Below are 25,558 nucleotides of genomic sequence, written 5' to 3'. Positions count from 1 at the left end.
TCCTCAAGATCAGATGCATTGTTTCCTTTTGTTTATCTACAGTTAGCTTTTTTGTCAAATTCCCACAATTCTAGCAATCATAGAAGGCTAATGTTGTTGGATAGGAACAAGAGGAAGTATATCTTTAGTTTTAATTAGAATTATCTTTCATAGAAAATTTCTAATTATGTCCGTAAAATAATTAATAAAATAACATTGGCATAGATTTTGACGTTGAGAAGCTTGTTGATCTAAGTGGACAGATACAATCAAGGAAGGTAAGGTGCCTGGTGTTCAACTTAACAAATTGCTTAATCATAGTTTTTCCAAGATTAAACCAATTAAAAGTTCTCTTTTGCAAATGTCATTCTGCATATAACCCTTCTTTTTATGTGTTAGACTTTTTTTTCAATTTTTAATGCAGCTGATTTCATATTAAAACTCTTATAGAAGCTATATGGACATGATGTTCTATATGCCTATATCCCAACCATGTAGGGAAATTTCCAGCAAGATGAGTCAGCATGATGGCTTCTTTGGGTTGGTTTTATTATTTTTATTTTTTGATTATTCTATTGCTGTAGTGATTAAGATTTCAGGCAATGAGCTAAAACAATATATTACTAGACTGGCAGTCAATCAGATCACTATCACTTCAAACATCATTTAAGAAGATCTACTTTTTTATTATTTATATAGCTCCATAGTTCATGGTGCTACACAGAACAAATCAAAGACAGATTCCCTGCCCCCTAAGAGCTTACAGTCTAGGCAAATACAAGAACAACAGGAGAAGATAACACAGGCAGGGGACAGAGAGGGGTAGTAAATGAAAAGAAGGACAATTAGATTACAGTCACATGAAAAGCTAGTGTGTTCATCTTGGTGAATACAAACTGGGGAGATGAGGTTCTTGAGTAACTTTATTTTTAATTAGAACTACATTTTCTAGGAAAGCCGGAAGAAAAGGGATTTGAAAATAAATTTGAAAGTGTCAGAGGTGCTTGTAGGAAATCAGAGAGGCAAGACTGGAAGGGAACAGGACACTAACATATTTGAGGTTGGAAAGCAATGATCTTGGATGTCAGATGAGACAGCCTCAGCGATCCTTTCTGTTCCTACACATCTTTGAAAATATGACAAAAAGAACAATTGCTACTGTACATCTGAATGCAGGCTGGTATCTTATCTTGTCTTTAATACTGTATCAGTACACATTTAGGGCTGTATTTGACAAAATTTTGATTCCTCTGAAGTAGGAGTTTTGACACTGCTTTCAAAGTAGTCAGTATTTCAATCATCGTATTTTGTGATTGTTGATGTATTTGGAGACTCTAATGTATTTGGAGACTAAGTAAAGTTGTGTTTAAAGTACTTTAAATATTTTTCTAATATCCTTAAGATAATCATAATACAGAAATTATTTAATAGCATTACCTTTTACCTCTTTGTATGCCACTACCTCTGCTCATAACTCTTTTTTCCTGAAAACATTTTTATATTGTAGAATATCAGGGCACTTCTCCTACTTCTATTTGAGGCTTTGGAGTTGGTGGGGTTTTTTTCTTCATAAATTATGTCTTTTCCATTCTGAAATACTAACTAGTTAGTGTAGTAGGGCTTAACAGTGTTTTTGGTTTTTTGGAAGGCTTTATGGATGAAACCAGGAAGGATTAATGCACAGAGCCTCAAATAATATAAACATGAAAGAAAAGGTTCTTTCAAACCTATACTGAATTCTTCAACTGAAAATTGAGATAGAAACTTCAGAAAGTAATATCTCATACAAAACCTTCCAGATACTCCCTGGATATGTTTGTGTTTATGTAATGTGAGAATACTGTGAAATGGCCTGCTGATGTCTATAACAGGCCAAATCCTCTTTTATTATAAAGCACCACTTGATTTCATCCAACTATTTAGCTCAGCGTTTTCATTACCAGTCCTTCAGAAATGACACTTATCAATAAGCTGAAGGGTTTTTCTGTCATTTATTCTGTAATATCCACATAGTTATGTATTGCTATATAGCCATGCTGAGACAACCTGAAGATCTAAATTGTGTGTCTTGACAGTCCTTAAAGATTATAGATGTCTATCTTCCTTGAAACAGATAGAGTTAAAAAAAAAAAAAAAAAAAAAAAAAAAAAAAAAGTCCTGTTCAGTTTTTACCTCTAATTGTTACCCACAAAGTAGCACCATATAATTGAGTTATAACCGCTTTAAAAGTCTTCTCTAGAGTGACATTCAAGGTTAGTCAGAGAAGCACCCATCATCCTGTCCTGGGAAATCAACAGACTAATTGAGTTATTATATGAAACCACATAAAGCAGTTATGTACTGATTCTGAATCTTCATGGGCCAGATACTCACTTGATTTTAGCTGGTGTAGTCCATTGATTTCAATGACACTAGAAATTGATACTACATGAGAATTTGGGAATTTGGGAATAAGCGTTCAGAGAGGCCTTTCAAAATGTGAAAGTTTTCTTCAGAATTGAGGAGTTCCTTCACAACAGTGAAGGGAAAATTAACCATTGAGTTTTTTTGAGTACAAAACTACCAGTAGTATTTTCTACTACTTTGGATGTCAACTCTTTGTTAGTAATTTTTCCTTAAATGTCTTATTTTCCTGTGAAAATACAGAAATAATTACTAATGCACAGCAAAGTAACAGTATGAATTAGTGTATGATTTTTAAAAAAAGCCATTATCCTACTATGAATCTGTGTAGCCATGCATTTCTAGTCTTGCTCTTAAATACAAATCTCGAGTTACTTCAGATATTTCCCTTAATAATGGAAGGCTGAAATTCTCACTGAAATCTTAATTAAGCCACACTACTTCTGTGTAAGGATTTTTGTTCCTTGGGGGACTTTGACCCAATAAAACATTTGGGACATATTCAGCATTCACACTTACTTTGGCTCACATAAAGCTTAATGAGAATTAGCCATGTGCATCAAGGTGAGAATGGAATCCTGCTTATTTCAACACCCTTAATGGAGAAAAGAAAGGTTTGTTTGAATATAATACAGCATTTTATTACATGATTTTACAAATTTTATTGTAAATCATCAATCAAATGCAATAGCCAATTTTTTTTTTCCATTCCAAACCATCATAATTAGGAGTTTTCATTGTGTTGTAAGACAGTTGCTTTCTTCCCCTTTTTATTTTAAAGAATCAACTTAAACTTAAATATGTATTACGTAAGTATACTCATTTTCAGAATCTTTGCTGAAGGTGTTTTTATCTTGTTTATACTTCAGACAAAGAAAACCTGTTCTTTGTAATCACATGAATGGGGATGAAACTCTCACAAATATAAGAGAATTTGTTTTCTCAGTCCCTGTTCACAATGGAAATGGCCAGCTCAGTCTCTATGAAGATTTATGAGAACTGGGTAGCAGACACAAACCTCCCCCTTCCCCCCAGATTTCATGATATAATTTCTACAATTTGAATGATATAACTTCTATTCCTGTGATAGAAAGATGATGATTAAATTAAGCCCCAGTAAACAAATCATCTCATTACCCACCAATGACTGATTATCTATGATAATTGGTTTTTTTAAAATTAATCAAATGAAATATTTTCCATATAAAGACCATCTTCATAATCTTTTTTTGGTTGACATAACATTCCTACATAGCCCATCCTATACATTTTTTTGAGATACAAATAAATTTACAGTAGACAGAGGTGCAAGATTCAGCATCGGTAGGGCAGTATTTCAAAATGTTATGTTCAGGAACTCACCACAAGCAGGACATATAAATTAGCTTTGAAACAGCTAAGAGCCAGATCCCGCAAAAACTTATCACAATGTTCTGTACTGGCTTCTCTCAGAAATCCAAGCAAACTGTCTGGACACATTTAGTAGCAAGAATCAGCAGGATAGGGCACTAAGCTGAGGTTACGTACCAGTACTGACATAAAGTACTGTACATGTGTTGCTCATATCACACAGCAAGAACAAAACAACTAAAACTGACATAATTTTAATGCTTTTTTTTTTTTTTTAATTTTGTGCATTGGATTCAAACAGCAAACTGAGTGCACTTTAACCTTTATCACAATGTGGTCAAGAGGTCTGTGTCTTTTACCATTTACACACAATTGTTCATGACAGCATGTTATCAGCCTAGTGGAAACCAGGGGTGTAGCATGGTAAGCAGTGGTGGTAGTGCACCTATTTTTTATATTATCTAACTTGAAAATATGTCTCTTCTAAGATTCCTTTTTCTTGATAAAAATATTTTTCACCAAACGTTGGTGGTGCACACGCACTACCATTCATGCTTGGCATCACACCCCTGACAGAAACACATGTTCTTATTTTGTTGATAAAAAGTATTACAAAAATTTCCATACAAAAACTATTTTCATAGAAATCTTGCATTTCCACAAATAAACCTGAACATTTTTTTTTGAAGAAAAAAACTGCTCAAGAATTTTGTTCATTTAGTACTGTGACTGTATTGAAAAATGCAGTCCTCCTTAAAGTTCTCCACATTCACTTCTTTTAGGTGACCCATCCCACATCCAATATTAGCGAGAATTGCACAGGCTCCATTGAGTTCAATTAGTAGCAGGAACAAGGGTTTCAAAACCCATGCAGGCTAAAATGCAAGCCCTCTATGTGTGAAATACACTGCTTCCCGCCCCCCTCCCTTTTTTCACAATTAAAGAAAAAAAGTAATTGCTTATATCTAAAGGTTGTAAGATACATTCCTTTGTACTAAGGAAACTCATTCATCTAAAAATTGGGTCAAAATTATGGATTTTTTTTGTTGTTTTTTTAGATCAAAGTTCCAGCCCAGATAAATTTAAGTTACTGATCTTTTTTTAAAAAAAAATTAATATTTATTTACTTAGTTCAGTGACACAGACAGTCCAAAAAGCAGGTGAGCATCCTTGTATTTATCCTTCTATTCATGGGATTCATGTTTCTTCACTTTAATATTTTTCCCATCCAGGAAGCTCATATTGCCTGTCCAGATGGTAGTTTCAGTCTACCAGCAGTTACCGACTCTTCCATGCTTGGAAGTTCAGAAGAACATATGGTTTCTTGTTCCACTACAGTTCTGAGATATTACTTTTACTAGACTCCTTCCATGGTTAGTATCGTTTTGGACATTTATTCTCCATCTCCTGGCAACCGTTGAACTTCAAAAGGAACCTGTAATTTCTCACTGAGACTGCATTTGAAACCAGCCACAAAACTCACATGGAACATTCATTCATTTAGAATGGTGGAAACCCATGACGAACAGTGTAACCCCGCATAACTTGGTTGATCCATGATGCTTGTGATTCGAGTCTGGCCATTGCAACTGCTGAGATCACAGAGTCTCTAGTTCATAGACACAGCGGCATGAGGTAACTCATTTTATTTTGCACAGGTTGCATATTTCCACAGGAAACATTCTCGCAAGGTTGTTTGGAAAAAAGATGACAGTTTGTGCTTGGGGTATTTGGCTTCCCAGCTCTATGCCATGGTTTCTTTACCCGGCAACCTTCTGTCGTTAAATGTGTGCATGTTGATAACTTCTTCTGTCTTCACAATAACGGGGGCCTGTGGCTTGTGTTTTAATCGACGCTGACACTTCAGAGACATCCTTAGCTCCTCTACCATGGCACTACAGAAGGACCTCTACAGAGGAAAATAGAGGAAGAAAAAAAAAATCTGTAAGAAATGTCTAGCTGCAATGTCTAGAAGCAGATTCACTCTATTGGCACAGTCTTGTCAGTCCTGTAAGTGCTTTGTCTCAGACTGGAGCTCATTAGAAATTGCTGTCTTTTAAAAATGCATCACATACTAAAATGACTTATCAAGCTGTGATGACTCAGTGAAAAAATCACCTTGTCTCTACAATTATTTATCTGGCAGCTACTAACTATGGATGTGTATGATACATAAAAATATTTCAAACAGATGTTCTGTTAACATAGGTTAGCCTTACAGGATAGCATCTGAATGTAACATGTATATTAGGTATTCAGTAAAATCTCCTTGCCCATATTTCAAAATAATAATTTAATTGCTATATGATTTAAATAGTTGTTCCTCAACAAATCAACAAGCCTTAGTATAGGAAGTTTACCTAAATTAGTGTTTAAATACTGTTAAAATGCAGACTCATTACTGAAAATTATTATCTACTCCATTATTTTTAATATTCTCTGTATCTAAACACTTCTTCCAATACTGACTGTCTTTTGCAGAGTATATATTTGCAAAAAAAATTCAGTTTCGTTGATCTTCATGAAGAACATATTATAAGAAAAACAATTTATTAACATGTTTTCATCAAAAGCTAGATCCTCAAAGCCCTTTTTCCATTGTATAGTGCAAGAAATTTGAAAAATATAACAAAATCTCCCTTATTCCCTCAGTCTGACTGAATTTTCAACTTCTAACAATGTGCTGAGCAATTAGCCTCTCCTCAGTGTGAGAATTGGAGAAATATGGATGAATATTGGATGAGTATGAGAATTGGATGAAATATGGAAGTAAGGAAGACAAGTCTCAGTTTTGGGGTCTGTGAATTAATCATTTTTTTCATATACTTCAATGTTTTCCAGCTGATGGAATCAACTCAATAACATATCCCAGAGCCTGAGATGTTATGACAAGCCCCTGACAATGGTTGTCACCCAAAGCCAATTTGAGGTATAATTTAGCCTTTTGTATTTTGTTTTCTTAATAACTAATCTCCAGTCCAGGTAAATGATCTGGAAAAAGAAACAAAAAATAAACCAGAGACAGAGCACCTAGAATTACTGTAAATATCTCTTGATCATTGTTTGATTTTGTGTGATTAGTGGCAGATCATCAGTCAATACATAACAGTCTAATTTATCTCCCAAATCAAGAACTCTGCTTTATTTTTAAACCGTTACATCTCCATTGTTCATATAAACCAGGAGTTTGGAGATTAGATCCAGAAAATATTTAAGCACCCCATCCTACCTAGATCTTTGGGACCCTCATTGAAACTGTGCTTATCAAAATCTACATTCAGCTTCCAACCTCCAGGGCTGAAGGCACTCTGAGCAGTAAGGCACTCAGTTTTCCACATTGAGCTTTATAGGTTTGGCATTTTGCAATAGTCAGTAGAAATTCTGCTAAACACATTGGTGCTTGCTTAGTCCTGGATCTCATCAGAATTCACGCTGAAGTTCTCCATGCATAAGGTCATCAATGCAGTAGGTGTGCTCTGAAAGGACCTAAGAAATCAAGTTCCTCAAAAAAAGTCACAACTGCTAAACGAGGACACATGACAGACATTACAACTTTTTTCTGTGCAGCCATTCATCAGCTGGAGCATTAGAGCTGAATGTAAGATACATTACAGAGCATCAATTCAATAGCGTCTTCTGTTGGAGGAGATTTAAGCTTCAGAGTCTCAGCAAAGGACTATAACCTACAAGCATTAGACCATTTCAAGGTAAAAACACTTGCAGTTTCCACCTACTGGTCCTGTTCCACCTTTCACTGAAGCAATTAACAGAGGCAGAACGGGAGAGAGGAAGAACATGGCTTGTTCTGTAGATTAGGTATTAGAGCACACAGTGGCAGAAGAAAGGCTTCAGTGGTAGTTCCCATTTCAGTGGTGACTTCAATATTTTTATGCAAAATCCTGTTTAATGCAAAAGAGTGCAAACATGAGTTGTCTTAGTCATGTGTTGGAACTGAACCTTGAATTCCCCAAATCCTGAACAAGTGCCCTCTTCCCTAATCCTTTGCATGAATAAGGGAATAGGCCGGTGGGAAGGAAAGGGTAATCTCACTCTGGCTGTGATAGCCTTCCTTTCAAACATTCCTTTCCCTGTCTCAGTTTGAAATAAAGGAATGACTACTCAATTTATGATAGAAAGGGTTTAGCCACCTACAGCTAAGAACGATTTAAGTTGTGAATCCAAAGGAGAGGAAAGTATATGTCTCTGTTGCAGAGTCATGCACAACTCCTTCAGAGGCCAAAGTTCAAGACAAAACTCATCGTTTGTGGCTGGCATTTCTGGCTGGTGTGACTTCTGCAATGGACACTCAGTAACAATCCCTTTTAAAAACGTTCTGGTGAACTGGGTTGACATCCAAGACACAGCTATGGTTTTCATTGTGTGAATGAGGTGGCTAAAATTTCTAATTCCATGGTCTGAGCTGTAATATGTCAGATCTTCATGCACAAGTTATCTTTGCTTAGCATTGTGTAGAAAGCAGGAAACTGTACCTCCTTCTTATCCAGCTGTACTTCAGAAGAAAATATTCTCTTAGACCTTCTCTTTTTTTAAGAAAGTGCTGTTGCTTAACATCAGAACTGCAGTTATGATTATGAATCTGAAATTAACTCTGAAACCTTTTAAAAGGGCAAGATTTAATTTAATATTCCTTAATGGCTTACAGGCTAAATTGCTAAGACTTGCAGATCTCGGTATTTTCACTATATGGGGAACCTAGCACATAACTCAGGAATTTCACGGGGAATCCATTAAGAAGTAAATGCTGCAAATCTCAATGTTACACCACCTCCAGCCATTATATGGCTCTCACCTCTGGAATCAAAGACCTAACTGAAACATTCTGAGGAACAAAATCTTCTAAATTTAAAAATGATGCATTAGGACTTAACACTTTCAAGATTGTGTCCCTTGTCTTTTTTTGCCAAGACATCTAACAAGAGTGCCAAAACAGAGTGAATCCTTTTCAAGATGCATCAATCCACCAAAACCTTTTGCAAAGATCTGCAAACACTTACCAAAGGGTATAAATTTTTAGGAACAGGATTACAATCAATAGCCAAGAGGTAAGAAGATACGTGCACTTGATGCCAACATTGTGAAATATCCTGAAAATGAGATCTTAAGAAACTTGCCAATACATTTTGTCTGAGAACTTTACCTGGATCTGAAAACTCATTAAACAAGAAATGTTGGCAAGACTGACAGTCTTATAAAGGCAGTTAACACAATATTGAGATAGTTATTTTATATAGAAAATTCTTCCATTCTGTGTTTTCAAATTATTTTGTATAAATTAAGTTAATGGGAACTTATCTGCATATATTGCATTAAAAATATGATTTAATTACTTCATTTACTAAGTTTTTTATCTATGCTGTCTTTTAAAATATCAAATGTCTAAAAATAGTAAACATTATTAGCTGCCAGACAGTACCATTGATTTGGTAACTGATCGCTAAGAGAAATATTACATATCTTTTTTTTTTTTTTCAAATTTAACTCACTGAAATAGTAATATATTTTAAAAAAGAGTAATTCAAGGCTATGTAGAAGTTCATGACCTGGATCCTTATTCTTATTTGGGTTCTAGCTGAGAAAAACAAGGAAGAGTTTTCCACATATTCCAAAATCATATTCAAATAAAGTTAATGAAGGATTTCTTTATGTTTAATCTTTTTTTTAATAGAAAATCTTTTCTTGTCTCATTTCAATTCAAATCTGTGTATAGTCTCCATTTTCTGTACAGTTAAACTTTGTGTTCTTTCACTGTTAGAATACAGCTTTTGGAATAATAAGACAAGAAAAAAAGAAGCAGCTCTAAAATACATTTTTGTGACAGATAAATGACATTTTCAGATATGATTTTAGAAAATATAATCCAATGTCTTGATCCTGAATTCAGATTGTTAGGGAAAAGCAGTGAAATTTTACAGAACTTGCAGACTATTTTTCAAAACCGTTGTCCATTGAACACTTCTAGTATATGTTACAAGACTCTCCGCATAATTCAAAGAAAATAACCTTTTGCCCCCAACTTACCTTTCACACTGCAGGCATGTTATGAGAATATCAGCTATTATTGATTTTTCACCAACACTTACACAATCATACGTTGTCTTCTTACATGTTACCAGCAGATAAATGCTGCCTCCAAGTCATCTTAGATATAATCAAATAGTAGAAGAGTTGAAGGAAGGCATACAGTTCTCTAAACAATAGTGCAGTTAAGTGCATCTATTTTGTTGCAGCAAATTGCTATATTAGAAAAAAAGAGCTGCAATTCTATGTGGGAAGTTCAAGTGTACAAAAGAAAATTTTAATCAGAACTGTAGTTCTCCTTTTAACACAAAGCCATTCTGAAAAATCTCATCTCCTTAAGAAGAGTAAAGAAGCAACCTCTTTCATTCTTTGCCACAGCTGACTGCTCACAAGTCACGTAGAATCAAGATGATAATTTTGTGAAATGTTACCACTGTTTAAAATCTAGATAGCTTGTGCATGGCTTTACTGTTTGAGAAAAGAGAAAAAAAAAAAAAAAAAAAAAAGTATCTTTGCATGTATGCAATAATATGAAAGGTAGACAATATTTAAACTGTTTTCATTATATTGCTCTACAGGAATTTAGAAAGGTAATTAGAAATCATATGAGCATTTGTTAGACATAGAATTACAATACTATCAGCATAGATTTTGCTTTTAACCACCTAAAAATGCAACAGGAAGACAGGAATGGCATTCCTGCACCACCCTTAACATTCTGATTTAAGTGAGTGTTTTAAATATAAAAGTCTCCAATCGCTTTATATTTTATGGGGTTTTTTCCCCCTCTTTGATGAAGTTAATATAAAGTTGACTGTCAACACTCAATAAAAAACTGTAAGGTTTACTCAGAATTTCTTTCCTTCCAGTATTGTGTCAGATATTATTTGAAGCCTTCTTTAATTTTCTTAAAGCAGTAACAGCAGTAATCCTGCATTGTCATGCTATGTTACAGGTTAGTGTTCTAGCATCTAGTAAGATATATAAACCAAACTGGTTTTTATCCTCTTGGAGTTATCCGAGAATGAATGCACAGCCCTACCCTGACCCTCCCTCCTATTCAGTTTCTGCTTCCATATGCCACTCCTCCAGGGATTTTGAATGTGTATATGGAAAACCTGTCAATCTTAAACACCCTAGACAGAAACATGAATCATAGCAAAATGTTGACTTAGGATCACAGACATGAACAATTAACGGAATGAAAATAACCTCAGAAAAAGAGAAATCATAGTTCATTGTAGCTGAAGCGTTACCATTTCAAAAGATGTTAAAGTGTGCTTGTAATGATCAGATTTTTAGGTTGCTTAGTTATATACCTAGTCTTAGATATGATTGTTGATCGCAGGTTGTACACATATATATGTACACACATATATATGTCTCTATAATATGGTTACATTGAAAACATTCTGCCACAGACTTTTCTGATGTAAGGCATTTTCAATCCATTGCAAGGATAATGCACAAGTACACTGCAGATTAAGCTCACACCAATTAGCTGAACATATCACCAATTCTCAATTTCAGATTTAGCAATTATTGGTAACAGTGGAATGAGTAGCCATTTTAAGAAGTTATTTTCCAGACAAACTGTATGAGAGATTTCATTGCTTGCTCAAATAAAGACAATAATATCAAGCAAAATGAAAATTTTAATTCCATAAATTAAGCTTTGCTTCCACCACAGTATCTACAAAATCAAGACTGTAGAGTTGTTCCAGACAGCTTGACTGGGTTGAATGCTGATTGTTTCAAGGATGTTTCTAGCTATTATATGGAGACGATCAACAAGAATCTGATGGGACTGATCCTTCCTGTAACAAAACAACTGATATAATCTTCCACGGGCTGAAGTGCTCACTGAGTTTTAGAGTTATGCGATGAACTTAAATGGCATACAGGACCTCATTCCAGGCCACTTCTAGCATACATTGTTAGTATCTCCCAGTGGGACAATAAGATTCCAGTTGCCTTAAATAAATTATGAATTGATGTCGAAAAAAACAATTCAGCTACTCTCAAATTCTAAACTTTATTTCCTGACAAAATAAAATGTACTCTGGTGGAATACAGAGATGTCTGGTAAAGCAAGTCTGACTCTATTTAAAGTCTTCTGAAACTGTTTAACCTGGTTTCCAGTCTAAGTGCATCCTGACAACTACACTAGTTCCTGTGGCTGATGGGGAACTCCTATCACTGCAGAAAGCTTTTTCAAAGGTGACTTTGTTTAGCTCTGCCAGCAGCCTTTCTGGCCATCGCACTGACCATGATGTTTTTCTGACTCACCTGTGGACCTAGGCTGGGGCAGATGGGATTGCACTTGTGTGGTTCCACTCTTTCCTCTCAGAGAAATCCCAGAGGATGGCATAGGGCAATTGCTCATCAACCCCGAGGGCTCTCTCTCATGCAGGATTCCACAAGGTTTCATCCTGTCATCTCTCCTTTCAACATGTATATGAGGCCACTGAGGAGATAATGAAATAATTTGGGCTGTGGTGTCATCGGCACGCAGATGATACACAGTCCTACTCTCTTGTCAGACCAGGATGGTGCAGTCATTTTGTGCTTCCAGTACCTGGCTGAAATAGGGGTATGATGACAGCTTAATCCAGGGAGATAGGTGCTATGTTGGACAAGAAAGGGAGGCATTCAGAAGACATTATCTACCCTTATTATTCAGTTCCACCTCTTGTGAAAGAGGCTTACAGTCTCAGATTTCTCCAGGTTCTTAAGTTTGTTTCTGGGTTTTCAAATTGGATCAGTAGTGATAAATACTATTTGCCACTAGTGTTTCAGCCAGTGACAATAATTTCTACCAGTGTGAAGCTTGCCACACTAGTCCAGGTCTTCTTCCAGAACATAATACTGCAGTCCAGTATCCCTGGACAATGGCTACAAATGACTGCCAGGTGTTTAATAAGTGTTGACAGCAATTCATAGTACTTCAGCCATGTAGCTGCCACTGCCCAAATAAATAAATATGGTACTACCTATCTGATTTAAAATGATATCCAATACAACATTTTAAAGGTGCTATATGTTGTGATCACAGCTGTGCAGGGTATTTCTCTGGCTTTCAGTAGAGGTGATCTTGATTGCACTGAAATCAGTCACCTGAGATCTTGCACTCTCAGCCACTGGATGTGAAAGTTCACTCAACTGTTAAATCATTTTTGATCCTAGATCTGAATTGATTCTCTGTTCATCCAAGGAAGGTCAAGTTTGTTGATCTTCAGACATGGTGAAAGGAAGTAATGCTGATATGTAATTAATCCTTTGGAGTATGCAGCTATCTCAATTAAAATATTGTATATAACACCATATAGTTTAATTTGAAATAGTCTATCTTACAGACACATGTAACCTTTCTTACCTGAGTTCAGCTGTATCCAAACAGCTTTTTTTAAGGTTTGCTGAGCTGAAGTCCACTGTACATTATCCATTGTAAAAATTTATATGAGTTTTATAGTTCAGTGTGATAGTATAAATCTAATATAAAATTTGGCATGGCCTCAAATCACATTGAACACAGAGAGAGTATTAGTAATAACTTAATGCCACCATTTCTACTGTTTTGGAAACACTGACTATTATAGTTGTATTGCACTACATAATATCAAAACAGTTAGCAACCATTTCTTTATAATTACATGGTTTCATCTGGCAGTCTAGGATATTTTCTCAATCTAAAAGGCCACTGGAAGTGCTTGTTGTTACTCTGCTGGTTTATGCAAAAGTCAAAGTAATCTAAATCACATGAATTAAAATGTGTTTGCTACTAGACTTAGCTATAGTATAACAGATTAATTCAAAGATTAATATTTATATATTAAAGTATTTGTATAGATGATGTGTTAAAGTAATATTTAGGGGAATACAATGAAAAATTATTAGAAAGACATGAATGTTTATAATTGAATTTTTTTCCTTGAGAATGAAGAACATACTTTCTTCAGAGGAGCCAACAATTATATAATGTGAATGTTTCTTCTTTCTATTGATGAAGGAGAGTGAACTATACTTGCTAGAAAGTAAACATGTGAGGGTTTCCAAAAAATGTTTTCATACAACTTTAAATTTTTGTCAAACATAAATTATTCCATAAGTCAGACTTGCAAGTTAAGCCATGATCTTTGATGAATATCTATGGAGTGATAGCGAGCTTCCTGAAATTGTATTCCTACATTTGTACTTGTGCCATGGTCAGCTTTAATTCATTTCTATTCTTTCTGTCCTTTGTTTCTTGAATGATACAAATTAAGATATTAAAAATACCTCAGAATAAAGATCCATTAGCAAATAGATATTGGTTGAGCTGCAATCAAATATCAAAATAGAGATCATGTTTTTAATGTTTTATTGTTTGCAAATTATTTTTTAAATGCTACAGTCAGTCAAATTGCTTTTTTCCATTTTTTCCATTTTTGTATTTTCATATCTTTTTTTTCTGTGAAAGGTGGGGGGGTTGTGGCTTTGATTTTGGTTTTTTGTTTTGTTTTGTTGTTTTTTGTAACAGTTCCTTCCATTAGAAAATATCCTCTAATTTGTACTTAGGTGGTTTCCAAGGGGGCATTTAATTATAATTAATACCTCAACTTCAAGTAATCTGTACAGTTACACACACATAAATTAACCATACAAGTCTATACATCCACATACAGTGCTCTAGGGAGTACAGGATGATAGAAGTTCCCAATTTTCCAACTGCATATCTGCAGAATGCAACGTGCTAAAGTTGGGAAAACATTTCTTTTTATGAGCTGTCACAGTTGCTGCTGCTTTTCCCAGCCAATATTAAAAATTCTGAGGTTACTCCGTTACAAAACATGACATGACAATACAGACTACATCACTGACTGTATGTTGTATAAAACTTACTTAGGATATAAATCCCAAAGCTTTTACTTTGATTTACCAAGAATGCCCACATTCTTTTTTTTTTATTGTAGTCTGAGGAACAGGCTTTTCCACTTTAAAATTTTTTAAACTTACCTCCCCCTGGGAAAAAAAAAAAATTAAAAAAAATCACTAGTCTGGGATTCACTTTGGGGTTGTTCCAAAACTATTATAAATACTGTCCCAGATAACAAAGGCTTTTGATATTAAACTATTAGGAATATTCTCTGAACTCCAATAACACTGATATAACTGAATTTTTTGAGAAAGTAATGAAAAACACTTTAAAGAAAACTAATTTAGAAAAATTCAGAAAAAAAGCACAAACCATAAAATATTGTAGTAAAGTGAGAATGGATCCTAAAAATCATATTAAATTATTGTGGTAATTTTGTGCTGCACTGATAAGATAACAATTAAAACAAAGATGGAAATCCTTTCTACGTATCCTGCTGATAAAGAAGCATCCAGAGTATTTCAGTATTGATTAACTTCTTCCTGTAAGACCATTCCTTATAGGACAAGTTACATGTATGCTCACCTCAATTCTAAAAAGAAACATTTTTAGACATAATGTGCGGATTGTTGAAGGACCTTGACAAATAACTCATGTTAGCATTTACACTAACTTCATGTAAACAAATCAAGAACACTTAAACTGTATTTGAGAGAAGAACAATCAGGATGTGGTGTCAACTGTATATGGTTACAGCACAATAGGTTTTTCAGCATTGTAGCCCTTGGTCCCTCCTTTCCTCTTGGGAAGGATGTTGGTCCACTACATTAATAAAACCAGGTTTCAAGATAATTTCTCAAGCCAATGCCACTTTCTCCAAAGAAACCATGACCAGGATAGGTACAAGGACAATCATTTGCAAGAGTGACAATAAGCAATGTTCTATATATTCTTGACACTGCCTTCAGCAATACTGTGAATTTCATCCTAAAATTTTCAGCAGTGCACAAGTAGTTTCTACCACACAGCTGACACTTATAGTAATATCTAATCACTGTGTGAAGATGGTAAAAAAATGGAAATAACCTCAGAGAAGACTTATTTTTTTAAGAAAAAAAAAAAAGAAGGAAAGGTCAATAAATTATCAAACTGAGAATCTTCAATATATTATGCTAAATTTTAATGGTCTTCAAGGTCAGTATTTTCCCTGGCTTTTATCATAATAACATGAGCTATACAAAATTAAATGTATGAAATGGACATAAACCCATAACACATTGAAGCACATCAACTGAAAAAAAAAAAAAAAGGACATAGTAATTGTTTTAAATGGCTTCTGTTTCTAACATTGCTTATTCACTGCCCTCTGAGTGCCTGTTAAAATCAGGGAGCAGGTCATTCACCATCAAATGCAATTATAAAATGCAAATGACTGAGCATTTATTGTCAAGACTGGCTAGATAAAAAAGGTCTGCTTAATAACATGTTTCCAAACAGATGACATAATTAGATGTTTGTATCATAAACAATAGGAAAGAATACAAGCCTTTAGCATTTTTTAGAACGGCTGCAATTAAAAAATAGGTGAGCATTGTGACATAAATTCTATTAAAAACTAACAATTAAATTTCCTTCTGAGAAATTAAAAGGCACCATCTTGTGGTTACTCTGAAAGAATGCAGTCAGAACAGCCTCTGGCCTGCCATTTCCTCCAACCCCTTCCTGCTGCGTCAACTGGAATGCCAAAATTCTGCCATAGACAAGGACAATGCTTTGTCATTCCCAATACTTCCTCTGAAAAAAATCTGTGACACTATTTACTAGGTAGGACTAGAGGTGTTATTTAGCTCATAGTACACCCCAGGTTATCACATTAGTCAAATGTGTGTTTGAGGTAGACAGCAAATTCTGAATTATTAGCAATTGTAGCAAAACTACACTTTATTTCTAAGGTTAAGATGAAATACTACCATAACCTAAAGTCTCTGCAGCTCAGTAAATCTGCATGAATTTTTGAGCCAGCTAAGATCAGAAACTTCTATTCCTGTTATCCTTACATTATCAAAACCAAAACATAGTTTGCACATTTTGCAGATGGTGTTTGAAATTTTTGTACACAATTTATTTCAGGCAAGAGTCAACCAGTTAAGTTTGTGCCATCTTCAAATACACAGTTAGTCTCATATACAGGTCACAGTTCAACTTTCAGAATTTCTTGTTCAATAGAATCTTCAGTTATAAGCCAGACATTGTTTTGTATGTAACACGTGTGTATTCAAAGCTACTGATGTCTGCTTTGGGTCTAGTCCAGTTAACTGCTGATCCATTGTACCTTGTGAGATAAACTATTCAGACTGATCTTTCTCAACTCAGTTGTGCAGCTGAGCAGTGAATTATTTATCATGGAAAGTTCAATTGGTTTTGTCTTCCTTGGGAAATGTATGTAAAATACAAACCAGTGTCAATTTAGTTATTGTTTTTATTGATTTTATAATAAATTATAAATAAATAACTATTTCAGAGAGGCTGATTTAACTGATGTTTAGGTTATGATTTGATCGTATAACTCCAGAGATACTTTGTTGGTGTTGTTGTTTCAGTATGTTCTAAGATTTAATCTAGTATTTTGTATTATAGGAAGTCTATGACCAGATCTCCCTTAGTGAAACAAAGAGTTATGGTATGCTGCTATATGTCTCATTTCACATTATTTGAAGTACTCAACAGTTAAACACTAATAAAATGTACATCTGCTATTTTTTCACAAGCAGACCTAGTTCTGACCCGCTGATGGCTCAATGAGTTTTGAATGGCTATAACTGATAGAATTGAATCCATGTATTGTTCCTTCCACATCCATCAGATCTGGATATTCTAGAAAATGCTTAGTAAATTAAGACACTCATCTTTCAAAGAAACTAGCCATAGTAAATGTCAGTGACTGACAGTCTAACTGTGATAACATCCAGGTTTATCTTTGCCTTTGAAAGGTGTCAGTAAAAGAGGAATTTGAATTTCTCTGTGTCTGGAAAGTGTTGTAGTGGCATGAACTCATTTGTTTCCCAGAAAGACTACAGCTAGAGTCACTTGTTTCTTTTGGACTTCTGAGCATGTCAGGAACATGAATATTTTGAACTACTTTGGTTACAAGATGCAACAGTTTTCTAGTGAATAACATAATTTTGTCTGCTGCTTTTCTGAGCTCAATTATTTTCAAGATTTCACTTCTACAACTAGGTTCACACCAACCAATGTCTCTGTTTATGTCTGCACTTTAAGAGCAGGGTGACATTGAAAATGCTAAAAAAAGATATCAAAATTATACACTTGAAAACTACATTACCTCCCTATTGGAAGTGCAACAGTATATTTTGTAAACATCAAAAAGCAAACACACATGTTAATATGGCCCTTTATATCCCAGGATATTCTATATATTCAGCAGCCAGAGTTATTTGATTTCTTTTGTTTCCTTGTTGTTAACATGACCTTCGATCTTCCCTGCTTCCAAATGTTGACAAGAATTATTCAAATGCCAGAATGATACTCTGATTCTAAAAGAATGAAACTATAAATGTCACCAAAAATAGGTGCCACCTCTCTCCCCATGGGATAGCCAGGGCAGCATTATTTGCATGGTTCACCCAACAGAGGAGATGTAGAGATTGGAGACAGACGACAGTACTGTTTATCTCCCCTTTTGCTGCTGCTAGTCCCTCTCCCAGGCAAAGGGAATCTGCTACATTTGGAGAGGATGGAGGAAGACATTCACTGAAGGTCTGTGGGTGCTTGAAAAAGAGTGTGTGAGGGGATGTTGCAATAGGCCATCTGTAGGGATGCTGGCATCATTTTTCTGTTAATTTCATTCCATACGTCAAGTTTTACTGAAATTTCAGTGGTCTCCTGACATCAGGGTATGTGGGTGTGATGGGTAGGGGAGGGAAAGTAAGAGATTGGCAGCAAGGAGGAAAGAGAGGAGAGACACCTGACTCAACTGCTTGAAATTCATTCCTAACTTCTTAAAGTATCTCAGTACTTGATGATGAGACCTTTCTGGTACAAAAGTACTGCTAAAAGGTCAGATACTTCCAGTCACTGCTATCTCTATCCATCACTAACAAACAAAAATAAAAAAGAAGCAAATAAAAAAGATCCAAACAAACACAAAATCATAGGGCTTACAGAAACAAGTACTTAATTAAGAAGTTTCTGTTTCCTCACACGGCTTCCAACATCTTGTTATTGTCACGTAAGATATGCATTCACACCCTGCGAAATACTGAACTCATGTTACAAGATTATTATCAAAACACTCTTATTTTTCTAGGTGAGTGCTTGTTAAAAATCCAGAAAAGCTAAACTGAATTATACTGATGTTCATAAGAAATCCATATATGCCTTAGGAATGGTTAAAAATTATTGAGACTTACATGGGTTACTTAAGCAACTGGTATTTTTTCCTCACAAATTCATTTCAGAAACATAACATTCCAATAGTATGTTAACAGAAAAGCATCAGCCTGTAGTATCGTAAAGAAGAGGATCTAAATTTAATTTAATAAAATGTACCCATGTTCAAACTGTGTTTAGGACTTTGCAACCTCGCACTGCCTTTGTGTGTATTAGAAAAAAACTTCTCAACAGTATATTTATAACAGGACACTTGCATACCAAAAGGTTGCCTCAAAAGAAGTGAAAACAAACTGTAAATTTTCTGAGTAATAATTCAAGTTACAAAAACTCACCAGCAGCATCTGGAAAAATACCAAAAAAATATAGTTTTTGAATTTACTACTGATTTTATTAAATTAAATTTCTAAATAGAAATATAGAAATTGCCATAGGTCACAAGCTCCTCAAAAGGAGAAGAAAAAAAAAGACCTAGTAAAATCAAATCATTTCTCTCAATTTTTAAAATTCAGAATTTGTCATAGCAATAAAATATACAGTTTGAGTTTAGGTTTAAACATGATCACATATATATATATAAAGATTTATTTATTTATTATGCAAAAATGATGACTCCAATTAAGAATTTCACAAAATATTAATAGTGTTGGTACAATTACAGTATTATGGTTGTATAAATTGCAAGTACAGAACAAATTAACACTATAATTTTCAAAACTGAGTCAGTTCGAAATTGCAGGACATCATATCAGTAGTAAACCCACCAAAAAATCATGCTGATCTAATCTTTTCCAGATGCTACCAGGACAATTTTGCAAGTATAAACTTCTGTAACGAACATTTCTATAGTGACATTTTTAGATTTTGACTTTGAGCTACAGACAGTTTGTCTTTTGAAAATCAGAATTATCTGTAGATTAATTTGTTTCCCATTACAGTTTCGGATTTCTTCTTCATCCATAATATTAACTGCAGTGAACTTCCAGGAGTAAAAAGCTGTCTTTTTTCAGGCTTGAATAAGAGGAGAAATAGTCACTTGTCCTGAAATCTGGCTACAATTAAACACATTGAAGACAAATTAAAAGCTGTAAATGTAAAACTTTGGGTAATTTGCTGTGATCCTTTGTTATACAAGTACTGTATTATACAATAAGCAATCAGTATGCATCACCTACATTTCACTAACAAATGCTTAAAATATATTTTAAATAAACCATAAATATAAAATAAAATAGGAAAAGACAATATTTACCTTTTCCAACTGGGCATTTTTTTTTGATTTGTACAAAAACTCCCCCACTGCCACAAAGACAGAAAGCACTAATCCTGCTGCCAGCACAATGAAGATTCCTCCAATATTTTGAACTCCCAAAGCACTGGCCTCTTTACTTTCCTCTTCTGGGCAGCCATTGCCTCTCCACCATTTCTCTTTCATCATGTGGAGCTTGCCCTCCTCTTGCAGTTGAAGAATTGCTATAGTGATCTTGTCTCTATATGGAGAACCTAAAGAGACCACAGGGAACATATATTACATGGGGTATATTTTATGGAAAGCTAGTTATTGCTGATAAGAATAAAATGTAATATAATGTCACAGGAAAAACTATATTCTCTACAATGATAACATTTATTGAAAAGCCATTTACATCTCACCATGGTCACACTAGTCACATAAATACAAACCCAAATGCACACACACATATAAATAAATATGCACAAAACTTGATCCAGCTGGTGTTGTACGCCAGGACACGATGCAACAAGTCCTATCACACTTAGTCCCATGGTCTCAAAGATCTTCATGCCCAACTGTTATATCCAGGCAGATAGTCTTTCAATTTCCATCAGGCTTTTAATTATGCTGCAGTAGATTTAGTCTAATATACATAAATCTACAGGCTGTTGCTTCATAGCTTGTTACCCTAAAGCTAATCCAAGATCTGATATGTAACAAAGGTTTTATACTATACTTTATTAAAAGAAGAAACAACAGTTTACACTTCAAGACCAAGCCACAGAAGTCTCTATTTGATAGATCGTCAAGCACTTAAGGCACATTCCAAGCACACACTTACTTATTAACAGTACCATGTAACAATGCATTCAGAAAGATAAGGTTATGTGTATTTGGATAACAGGGATGTAAATTTTCATACTTTAATGGATTTCTTTCTCATAATTCAGTATTTTAAAATAACATGATAATTTTGTAGCTTTTGAACCTTTCAGTATTTCAAGGGGTAGTTCAAAGGGTGGTGTCATATCTTTGTTTGTCATCTGCTCTCTTTTTCGTTATATAGTGGATAAGGACTTTTCAATGAGTACTTTAAAACCTACATTAATTAATGAATAATGCCTATGCAGAAAGATTTTCTTTTCTGAATGTTAGAAAGTAAAACGCATCAGTTTGAAGTGTTTTCTATGTTAAGATTTATGTAATGTATAAGGAGAGAACAAAGTTGTAATTTTTCTTCTCCTCCTTCAAAAACAGGAACAAAAGACTCTTCATTAAAGTTGTTAAGAAATCCCAAGAAAAAAAAAAGAGTAGATGAAAAGGCATGGCATCCTCTCTTTCATGTGGTATGAATGCAATTCTACAAAAAAGCCCTTCTCTTTTACTTTCTGTCATAATAATGATACTTACTAGCTATAATTTTTACAGTGTTTCCTTTGGCTGAGTAATAAAATGTATTTTCATTAACTTCATACCTTTTTTAAAAAAAATCCTCAGCATCCTTTAGAGAGATGCTGCCCATTTGACTATTTCATGTACTGTGATCAACTATGAAGGAGCTGAAGGAATGCATAGACAGGATATTTTACACTCTTTACACTCTTGGAAAACATATTTTCTTTTGCAATTTCTTTAAATTTATTCTTTATTTCTTCAATTTCTTCTTACATATCTAGAGTTTATCATGAGAATAAAACTAATAGCAAAGGGCTGCTGTGCCAGAATGGAAGCAAAACATAGAAAGGACCATTAATTACAAAACGCACTGGGCTTTTCCTTTATTCCAGAACAAAAAGTGGGAACAGCTAACCTCAAAGTATTTAAGTTGCAAGAACTTAGGCTTTTATCCTCTATGCTTAGAAAAGAATGATATTCTGTACTAGAACCTAAACTGTGTTTACACAGGACTATATGGGAAGGAGAAAGAAAGAAAAATAACGTCTTGTTTCTAGTCTCTTGTGCATGAAAGGGTCTAAATAACACTGTTTCAGACCATCTTGATTATGCTGAAACTCTGCAAAGCCTTATACTTGACACATATCTTCAGTCAGATGGAAGAAGGAAAGTGATTAGTCCACAAGAGCCTGGTGAAGTATAAGTGCATCCTATAATCTTTCGGGATATTTTTGGTGTTACACTGCCTATAAATATTTAACAACAACTTAAATTACATTAAATTCTAAGAAATAATCTTGGATCCAGTTTAAGCCATCTTCTGATCTGACAGGCTGCTTTCTAATTAAACTGTTTTGCATTTCATTTCCACACTTTCTGTTGGTTTAAATATAGGCAGTACCAACTATTCTTCATGTATATATACATATAGAATATATATATATATATATTTTCTAAGGACCGGATCTGTACACATACAGTTCTAGTCCATTTGAAGCATTTATAAAATGAGTTAACTGAGGAATTCATAGACAGAAAAAATAAAGCATGGACTAATCCTATCTACAGTTATCTAAATTTATGAGGATTACATTAGAAGCATGTGTTTAATAGTGATTCTGTTCAACTGTATTTCTATAGCTGTAGGTGATTTGCAAAATTTTGCAAAAATAGTTGTGGAGTGGACAGATTACAGGGCATTTGGTGTTTCTACTGCAATATTTGTATTTGTTATACCTTATTATCTTATCTTAAAAGTGGTAATCTCACAAGTAAGGATCAATGTGGGATATCCAGCATTGCATACTGCTGCTGTTAAATTAAGCATCTAAAATTTTATACCCGTGAAAAAGCTAGCATTCAATGCTGTAGTTCTATTCTATTTCTGAATGACTTACAATGTTCTAAATTCATTGATTCACATTTTGCAACAAATAATGAGTACACCTAATAATCTGATATTTGAAAAAATTATGTTTATACTGATTCAGATAGTTATTAAGAGAACAAAAAAAAGCATAGTAATGATATTATAGCCTAAGATTTTATTTTCTCTTAGATTTTTTTCTGATACAAGCTGGATTGCAAGTCCCAGCAATGTAAAATCCACCCAAAAGCATCTGCAGTGGCTAAAAGTATCGTGGTCTGATCTGTGCATGACAAAATTAGTATACAAAAAGAGAAAATAAATAAAGGATATGGACAAAGCATCCAGATTACACTCTGGATGTTAAAACTGTTTTCCTTGCAGAAATGAAAAATTTCAGCAAGTAAATCTAAAAAATTTTTGATATTTACTGGCAATTTTCCCTATCACTCCTAACATATGTCAGTAAGATTAATCAAGTCCTTCCATGAGGTGTTGCAAGAAGACCATGTCCCCTTTTTTAGATTTTTTTTTAAATCAGAAGTATTTCATTTAAGAGAATTTACTGTTCAGGATAAAAAAAAAATAAAATTAAAACAGAAACTTTAAGAGTCACAGACAATGTATATGAATGCATTTGCAAAATAAATACAGTATGAATAAGAGTAAAGTAATAAAGCAGAAGCAAAAAAAGAAAAAAACAAGAGAGAAAATAAAATTCTGCTATGTGAAGAAATGTGAACTTCACATCTCAACTTTCAATAAAAAGACAAACAGTTGAAAAAAATCTTACCAGCCTGTGCATGGGGGCAAGACTGGGAGGAGACAGACACAGTGATATTTAAAACTCCATCCCAAAATCAGGGAAACAGATGAGTATACAATCTTCCATTGAGTGCAGAGAAAAGGAGAAGTCCAGTGCAGAAATACCTGACTTTTTCTTCTCTCTCTTTTCTTCATTCCTACTGCTTTCATTTCTCTACCAACTGCTGAGCTTTTCCCATGAGAAACTGGAATGGGAGGGCCTACAGAACATAATCTATACATTATTTGTTTGATCCCACTCTAGTTTTAAGGCCTTCTGTTACAGATTACAGAGATATTAGTGCCTTCCTGTAATCAACAAACTCAATAAGGGATGCAATAATTTCTATTTGCAGTTACCTGCTTATGAAAATTTAAAATAAAAATGTAAATATGCATAAAATTCTATTCTCTGAAGCATCTATACAAAACTAAGACAACAAAGTCTCAGATAGATAGGTTTTCTGCCCTGAAGTCTCAGTATATAAAGATCTATGCACATAATGATATGCTTAATCATAAATTATGAACACATAAGCTTTTCATATTGAGACTTCACTGCATACAGATTAGTATATTGAAATCCTGCTGATCTGGCTCATCTTGAAAATGTTTCCTACTAGATTATAATTTAATAAAATCTCCTGCTTTGTTACTCTTAGTCTGTTTTACTCATTCCATTAAATACAAAAGGAGCTGGAGCATATTGGTACCTATAGAACTGATTTTGATCCTAACCAAATAAAAAGGAATAGCAGCATTCCACTAACTCCTTCATTAAGAAAATGTTGAACCAGGAACTTTTTTGTTTCATTATTCCAGGTGCATTTTACCAAAAAATATCAGTATGAATTGCCTGGTATTTTGAAAGCTGGTGCCCATGGAATATTGTTACATGTTACTTTTGATGTGCTAGACAGAAAAATCCATTCTGAACACTCCTACGCCACTGATAGCATCTTTTGTTCCTGTTACTTTTTTCTTCTGTTATTAAAAACCTCAAGACTATTCTACTTATCCTGCAACATTATTTCATACTCTGTGTACTTGGCCTAAGCAAAAGGGAAAGATAGTTAGGAATACAGCATCATATTCAGAACCTAGGTACAAAATTTAGATCATCAAATACTTCTGGTACTGAAGTATTTATTGGAAGGAGAAAGCCAAATGTAACAGGAAAGATATTCCTTTAATATCTAAGTGTTGAAATTGTATGTGAATACTTCACATTGAACAAAGCAAACAATTCAAGTTCTAGTTTTAGCAGTCAAAAGGAAGAAGCACCAAACTTAGCATGGGGGTGTTTGGGTGGAGTTTTTTTGTGGTTTTGAGGGTTTTTTTCTTTCAGCATGAACCCTTTCCCCTTGTGTTGGTTCCTATTGATGGTTGGACTAGATGATCTTCAAGGTCTTTTCCAACCTAGACGATTCTGTGATTCTGTGTTTATACCAGATTGATCTATCTATCCTAAAACTAGATTGGGTACTCATACGTAAGCTACAGTCATGGTCTCACTCCAGTGTAGGCATATCTGAAATTTCCATTAGAATGCTGGCTAACACCATCTATACTGCTGGAGACAGGTGGAATCATTTAAGTCTTGGCATATCGACATTTCTGAATAAGTACAGAAGTCCCATCAAGAATCATAGACTAGATGTTCTGTCATCAGTCTGAGTGTATGCTTAGTTAAATCATAGTTGAAAGTTAGGTTTGTTATATT

At 34.3% G+C, this 25,558-nt stretch overlaps 1 protein-coding gene across 5 annotated transcripts in view; it reads right to left on the bottom strand.

Annotated features, from left to right (window-relative positions):
• Positions 1–644: 644 nt before the first annotated feature.
• The window catches only part of GRIK2 (glutamate ionotropic receptor kainate type subunit 2), a 445,887-nt gene continuing 420,973 nt past the window's right edge, over positions 645–25,558 (bottom strand). For 4 of the 5 annotated variants that reach the window (XM_074862173.1, XM_074862174.1, XM_074862176.1 and 1 more), the window contains 2 exons: positions 20,289–20,539; positions 645–5,641 (listed from right to left, as the gene is read on the bottom strand). In XM_074862173.1, coding sequence (XP_074718274.1) covers positions 5,477–5,641; positions 20,289–20,539 — 416 coding nt within the window. In that variant the 3' untranslated portion in view covers positions 645–5,476. Of the gene's footprint in view, positions 5,642–19,738; positions 20,089–20,288; positions 20,540–25,558 lie in introns of those variants that run through there. The other variant, XM_074862175.1, reaches the window with a different exon arrangement.

The sequence above is a fragment of the Strix uralensis genome, chromosome 3, assembly GCF_047716275.1.
Source record: "Strix uralensis isolate ZFMK-TIS-50842 chromosome 3, bStrUra1, whole genome shotgun sequence".
In the NCBI taxonomy this organism is placed as follows: Eukaryota; Metazoa; Chordata; class Aves; order Strigiformes; family Strigidae; genus Strix; species Strix uralensis.
The sequence above is the reverse complement of the archived record's forward strand: the minus strand, read 5'-3'. Positions and strand labels throughout refer to the sequence as shown.